Source organism: Myotis lucifugus, unplaced genomic scaffold, assembly GCF_000147115.1.
Source record: "Myotis lucifugus unplaced genomic scaffold, Myoluc2.0 scaffold_203, whole genome shotgun sequence".
Classification (NCBI taxonomy): Eukaryota; Metazoa; Chordata; class Mammalia; order Chiroptera; family Vespertilionidae; genus Myotis; species Myotis lucifugus.
This window is the reverse complement of record NW_005871251.1, coordinates 1-7,168: the sequence shown is the minus strand read 5'-3', so window position 1 is coordinate 7,168 and position 7,168 is coordinate 1. Positions and strand designations below refer to the sequence as shown.

The following is a 7,168-nucleotide window of genomic DNA, read 5'->3' as shown; positions in this document are numbered from 1 at the left end:
AACTTTGCCAATCTCCTGCTGGCTCATTTGATGGTGGTCACCATCCCTGAGTACAGACAGTGGCTTCCTTGGTGGTCCCAGGTGGGCCCTGGTGCTACGAAGTGAATTTCTAGAGTGTGGGGCTAAGGTGATGCGTGGTATAGTTATGGACTTATAAACCGCTGGAGAGAGTTTTGTTAGATGCCAGAACAAAATTGTGGAAGGAGTGGGTGATGAGCAAACACAGACCATGATGCGTCTCAGAGTCCCATCCTCTTTAAGTTCAGAAACCCAGTTTTCTGTCCCAGAATTCCTATGCTTTTAGGACACATCCCATTGTATTCCACACCCCTGAACCCAGGGAAGTGAGGACAGAAGAAGGCTCTAGGTGTTTTCCCTTGGGAGTTGCCTGGGATTTTACTGGCACATGCTTTTAGGTGTGTGCCACCCACCTGAGTGGGACAATGGTCCAGGAAGTAGACAGATATGACCCAAAGGCTCCCAGTGCCTGGGAGGAGCCAATTGAGCCTTATAAAGAGACCAGTCTTTGCCCAAATGCACAGCACACTCAACTTCTCCTCACTGCCTCCTCATCAGCTTTGGTAAGTCTGCGCCTATCTTTTTGCCAGGGAGGTTCATCAGGGCCCAGGGTGTTCTGCTGTCTGAAGGTGTAGGGAAAGCAGTGATGGGAGAGGATTCAGGAGCTTGGGTCCAGATGTAATGGGGTTCTGCCTCTAACGGGGCTCTGCCTGTTATGGGACTTTGCCTGTTCGGGGGCTGTGTAATTTTATTCCACTGGGGTCCTGAGGATCTCATCTACAAGATGGCTGGACCGATGCTCCCATTGCTCTGTTGGCCCCTGTGTAACAACTCTGTGGAAACCTCTCTGGTGGGAGCTGAGGAAATGACCCTTCCTCTCTCCTTCTCTTCTTTTCTCTCTGGACTCACCTAACTCTCAGACCACAGGTTGGGGAAGACTCAATTTGCACCCCAACCTTCAGGGAGAGTGGGTGTCTCTATCCAAGTCCAGAAGGTTCTCCTGAACCCAAGCCTGGGACTCCCACTTACCTTGCCATGGTGAGAAGCTCTGCCAGTGTATGGATCAGAAACCCATCAACTAATGTTTTGGACCTTCTCCCCAGCTGAGGGAAAGACCAGTGACTTTCTGTGCACAGGGCTCAGCTCTTACCTTGGCCAAGTTCACAGAAGGCCTTGGGTAGTTCCATGTAGGGACTTAGCAGCAAGGTTTGTTTGTTTTTTCCCAGATGATAAGAAAATGTAGTTTTTGTTAGATGCCCAAACATGTGGGCCATACACATTTCTTGAGAGTTTTGTAAAGTCTGGGGCGTGAGGGCTACACTGTCCCATTTCTCTGCTTGGGGTCCAGACTGTTGGTGGAGGTACTTAAATGTGCTGTATCGGTGAGATTCCAGATAGCCGGGAGGTACAAAGGTCATCTGAAGGAGCCTATCTGCCCACATTCCACCCAAGAGTCTAAAACTGAGGCAGATATTTCTGTTTATCTCAAACATGATGCCAACGCTGGTCAGCAGTCTTTCTTCCCCACTGGTGGGGATGGTCCAGGAAAACCTTTGAGAGCTCACGACAGGGATGTATATCTCTGCTCACACTTACCATTCTACTCACACTCAACCACTGGAAGCCTCCAGGGCCATTTCGTTTTGAGCAGTGGTTCTCAACCTGTGGATCGCGACCCCTTTGCGGGTCAAACGACCCTTTCACAGGTGTAGCCTAAGACCATCGGAAAACACATACATAATTACATATTGTTTTTGTGATTAATCACTACGCTTCAATTATGATTAATTTGTAACAATGAAATTGGGGTCACCACAACATAAGGAACTTTATTAAAAGTTTGCAGCATTAGGAAGGTTGAGGACCACTCATTTAGAGCTTGCTTTATGTTCATGATAGGCACCTCAAGGGACTCATTCCAAGAGCAGCCCAGGGAAGGGCAGGCCAGACTAGTCAAGAAGTAATTTTGTCCCTATGACTCTAACCTTGACTGTGACCCTGGAGGAGATGGTGTTGATGCTCTTGAAGAGTAGAGTCATCCAAATGCTGTCTTTGGTTCAGGTCCCAACTAAAACGTCAGTCCTTTTCTGTGTGGTTGACCCCTACCCTCTCTGCTTCTTATCCTGTGTTTCTGTCCACAGTGGGCTTCTCTGTTCTCCTGTGGACCCTGACCTGCATGGAACCAGGCCCCAGCCTTGGTCACATTCTCCTCCTTATGAGCATCTCATCCCACCTCCTAGTATAAGACAGCTCCTTCTGATCCCAACTGAGCCTCACTTCACTGGAGTCTCAGTACCCACCCCATTGTCCTGACATAGGGTCCGTCACCTGGGGAGAAGGATAACAAAGGTCCCTGTCTTTCTCTCTGGAAGCTTCCTTGAAAACCAAGATGAGCCATACTCCAGTTGAACAGTCCGTGATGGACTTGATCGTCCTGTTCCACAAATACACCAAACCTGATGACAAGATTGACAAGCAGGGCCTGCTGAAGATGCTGAAGGAGAATTTCCCGAACTTCCTCAAGGCTTGTGTGAGTCTGGGTGACTTCTCTAGGTTGCATGGCTCTGGCATGGGGGAGGACTTTGGACAAGTCAATCATATTCTCTGGTCCTCAATATTATCATCTGCAAAAAGGCCTAAAAGGACTTTCCTGACTTATTATCAGGATGAAAGAGATGATACATGTGGCCAAGTGTAAAGTCATCTGGAGATCAAGGGTAGTTATCAGGTGATGAAACAGAAGAGCAAAGAATGTCTTCTCCCACTTGTAAATCTCCATCCAGGAGACTGAAGCCTCTAGAAGCTTCCATGAGATCCAAGGGAAGGTGATAGAAATCCCATGGCTGATAAAGTTTACCACCTTTCATTATACTGAAAGAGCTCATTCCTAGACCTGATTTAGTCTGACAAAATATACTGAACTGATTACAAAAAGAGAGGTTGCTAAGTGACAGAGAGAGTAGGTGAGCAAAAAAGGGCACTGAGTACAGAAGATTCAGGAAGGCAAATAGGAGATAGAAGAGGAGGGTTAGGATTGAAGACAAAGGGGTAGGGCCTATCTTTAGTTTCTGAGTAGAACTTAGGTAGATGGGGTCCTGGAAGTGGGACGGGGAAGCAGGTCTGGGTCTAAACACCAACCACCCACCCACCAGCTCTTTGATCAGTGAGGCTCTGGGCTGAGTCTGCCCACCACCAGTAGATCTCTCTTTCATGCTGATACTTGCTCCAAGGAAAATCCCTCAGTGACCTGCAGGGTAATGCTAACCTTCCCCTCATCCCTAGATGCCCTCCATTGGCCACACCAGTTACACCTGTGTGGCCCCAGATGCTTCTCTCCCCCTCTCTGCCTCTTCCTCCTGTTCCACCCATAACACTTTTGGGACTGAATTTATCTTTTCCACAGGAAAAAAAGGGCAAAGATTTCTTGGCCCATATCTTTGAGGACGAGGACAAGAATCACGATAAGAAGATCGAGTTTTCCGAGTTTCTGTCGGTGTTGGGAGTCATAGCCACGGACTACCACAATCACAGCCACGGAGCCCCGCTCTGTTCTGGGGGAGGACACTGAGCCCAGCCCAGCCTGAGGCCTCCAAGAAACAATAAAGTGTGTCTTTTGCCCAGATACAGCCTGTTTCCTGCTTTTCTTTGGCTACTTATGCTGTCAAAACCACCCCTTCTTGCTGAATGTAATTGTGGGTTCTCCATGGGGGGACTTACCCAGGAATGTGCCAGGAGGGTGCCCTCCTTTTGGCCTCTAGCATAACTGACCACCTCTGTCAGCAGGGCCTCTGTCCACCTCTGCCCCTGCTCCCTAGTGCAGCCAGCGTGCCAGGTCCCAGGGTCAGCAGTGCAGAGCATTCTGCTGGCCCAGCCATGCTTTTCCTTCTCAAGCCTCGATCAGCATCTAGGGATCCAGGAACTGCAGGGAGCAGGAGCTGAGGGAGGTGTGAACACGGTGCCTCATGCCCACCCACTCTACCCAGCATGACCCCAGGGACATAGGGGAGATGGCACCACTGAAAAAGGCATTGGGTACACGACATTGTGGGCACATGGGCACTGGTCAAGCTGAACAGGACACTCAGCAGTGCCCAGAGGACCGGATTCCTTGTCCTGTGTCCTAGGCTTCTGGGCTGTGTCCTGTCCCTGTGTGTGTGTGTGTGTGTGTGTGTGTGTGTGTGTGTGTGTGTGTTTTAACCTGTGCGGTGTCCCTGTGGAGGTGAGAACCACCCTGTCTGCTGAGCTGATCCTCTCAATGGTTTGCTAAATGCTGGGAGCTGGATGTCTGGGGAAAGCACATAGTGATGGGTGTTCCAGGAATGAGAAGTAAAGCTAGTGCTGGAGTCCAGAGAGTGTCTGGGCACCAAGTGGAAGAGAAGATGGAAGAAGAGTAGGGAGGACAGTGCACAGAGGGATGAGAGCTCATCATCGTAAGTGACAGATCCCCTTATCTGTCATAGGAAGGGCCATGTCATTACCCTTGGGCTCTCTGACGTCATAAAATGTGCTAGGGGCTGAGGATTTCAGAAATAAGAAGGACACAAGTGCTTCCTCAGCAAGCAATGGCTCTCCCACACATGGGGTCTCTCCATGTGCCAGGAGGCCAGTCAGCACTCACCTGCACATCCAGGGCCACCTCTAGGCACATACCTGCTGCTTCAGTAGCTCCCCTCCTTGAGGATCCCATCATCCAGCTGGGTCACTCCCTACCTCCTACTCACAGTCTCCTGCTAACCCCTCAATCAGGCCACATTCTTCAGGGAGAAATTAGGCAACTGCCTCCAAAATCTCCTGTCCCACCTGCAGGAAACTCGGTGGGTGAGTCATTTGTCCATGTGGTTGACTCCTCCACCTCCTATCTCACCGTGTCATTAGCATCTCAGTTCTGAGACCATCTCCTCCCTCCACTTCAGGGGCATCCTCTCCTGCCCATGCTCTGCAGCTTGTCATCATTTAGGACATGTCTGAGCTTTTGCCCCGCTTACACCTCACTCTCTCACTGGTATTGTCTGTCCCCTACCCCCTCCTTCTCAGGCCACCTGCTCTCAAACTCAGGGAGACCTGCTTCTCTAGACCTTTTCACTTTTCTCCTGTCAGTACCCTCTATGCAGCCTGCACCCCATGATCCACCACACCAACTGCTCTCCACTGACTAAGATCTCTGGTGCTGACTTGCCTCGGGGCCATACCCTCCCTGCAAACCTCCCAGCTTGGACTAATCCCTCCACTTGTCTTCTCTCCTCCTGCACCAGGACTGCTGGTCCTGCTAGGAACCATCCTGCCAGGGCTCCCAGAGCTGGTGTCTGACTTCCTCTCTGCTCAGCCATCCCTGCTCCTGTCCTGGGAACTTACCTCCTGATGGTCCCAGTCCACCCCAATATGTCTTATTGTTTCCTGACTCAATTCCATTTTTCTAATGCTTCTCTTTGCCTGAAATATCTTTGAATTCCTCACCTTCCTGTTTAATATGATGTATCTCAACAGACTAGAAATCTGAACTTCTCTCTAGGCATTCTCCTTGGAAGTGGACACAGACTACTTCTCCACAATCAAATGTGCTCTTCCTCCTTTATGCTGCCTGCCACCTAAGCCCATTTGTACTGTGGGAACCGCATCATGTCATTGTCCCCATATGTCTGTATTCCAAATTAGGGAGGAAAAACACTTATTTTAGCTTCACTGATCTCTAGTACCTAGCAGTTCCAGCACATAGTCCTTACTCTAAAACTATTATATTGTTGAAATACAATTGTTAAAATTCTGGGCCATCCCATCTAATGTTAACAGCAATCAAAAATGTAAAAACCTCTAGTTTTGAAGTCGGCTGTGAAACGTAGGAAAGGACCCAGGAAAGTGAGGCCAGGTTAAAAAGTGTAATTTGAAATAGTGAACAGCTGCTGTGGAGACCATAGTCCTGATCTTCCAAAAGGAGGAGTTGCTTCCCGCACGGTGGGAGTCCCCACTTCCCAGGACATTGCTGGTATGTACAAGTCTACTGACCATGGCCTCTAACGTGGACCTAATCTCCTTGAATTCTCCAACCTCTGTTTAATCTCACAATGCTTCCCGCCATTGCCATGCTCCATGAAAAATTAGGATGAAGTGGATAGACATACAGTTACTCATTTTCTTTTTTTTTTTTAAATATATTTTATTGATTTTTTTACAGAGAGGAAGGGAGAGAGATAGAGAGTTAGAAACATCGATGAGAGAGAAACATCGATCAGCTGCCTCCTGCACATCTCCCACTGGGGATGTGCCCGCAACCCAGGTACATGCCCTTGACCGGAATCGAACCTGGGACCTTTCAGTCCGCAGGCCGACGCTCTATCCACTGAGCCAAACCGGTTTCGGCAAGTTACTCATTTTCTGGTATGATTCAGGAATCACATCCTGAAGAGAGCCTGGTGTGTGATCCCCAATGGGCTCATGTTCTCCATACTTACCTATGGGAAAGGTCAACTGTAGAACTCATCACATTCTATTAGAATTGTGTTTCATACCTGTGTCAACCCAAAGAGCTGATCTCCTGGAGGCAGGGGCATGAGTCTGGTCCAATGCTGATACCCGTTTGTCCTGAGACATTGCAGCGTCTGCCATGGCACGGTGCCCTAGAAGGGTGTTAGTCCGGTCTCTCCAGGGTGGTTTGGAGGACTGATGTAAAGAGAGAAGCCAGGCCACATGCACAACCTTGTTCAGGTGGAAGTAATTGTTCCTGGGCTCAGCTGAGACAGAGAGCCTTAGGAAAAGGCCCAGCTGAACCAGTGCTCAGGGGCTGAGGGCTGAGAGAGGTTCTGATACCAGAGGAGATTTGCAGGTGGTGCCTGTAGAAGAGAAGAGTGTGGACCCAGGACCTGGGATATTTCCTGTCCCCTGACACCTCTTTGGTGCTCTGCATCTACAGAGGTGATGGTCAGGATGCTGTTCAGTGGGAGTGGAACAGGGTGGAGTTTCTATCCCAGGTGCAGTGTTCAGGAAATTTTTTCTGTTGGTTAATCCCTACAACTTTCTACAAAATGGAAGCTGGGGCTGCGGGGGGGGGGGGGGGGGGGGTTAAAAAAAAAATTTGCCCTGTGGCTGGAAAAGAAAAGGCCAAAGAAAAATTGGCCCCCAGGGAAAGGCCTTGCTTTAAAAGAACCCGGGGCAATGG

At 49.5% G+C, this 7,168-nt stretch overlaps 1 protein-coding gene across 2 annotated transcripts in view; it reads left to right on the top strand.

Moving 5' to 3' along the window:
- Positions 1 to 3,642, top strand: part of LOC102427769 (protein S100-A7-like) — a 22,116-nt gene extending 18,474 nt beyond the window's left edge. The window contains exons 1-3 of one of the 2 annotated variants that reach the window (XM_006097493.3): positions 531 to 581; positions 2,391 to 2,548; positions 3,422 to 3,642. In XM_006097493.3, coding sequence (XP_006097555.1) covers positions 2,408 to 2,548; positions 3,422 to 3,586 — 306 coding nt within the window. In that variant the 5' untranslated portion in view covers positions 531 to 581; positions 2,391 to 2,407 and the 3' untranslated portion in view covers positions 3,587 to 3,642. Of the gene's footprint in view, positions 1 to 530; positions 582 to 2,390; positions 2,549 to 3,421 lie in introns of those variants that run through there. The other variant, XM_014463239.1, reaches the window with a different exon arrangement.
- Positions 3,643 to 7,168: the final 3,526 nt, after the last annotated feature.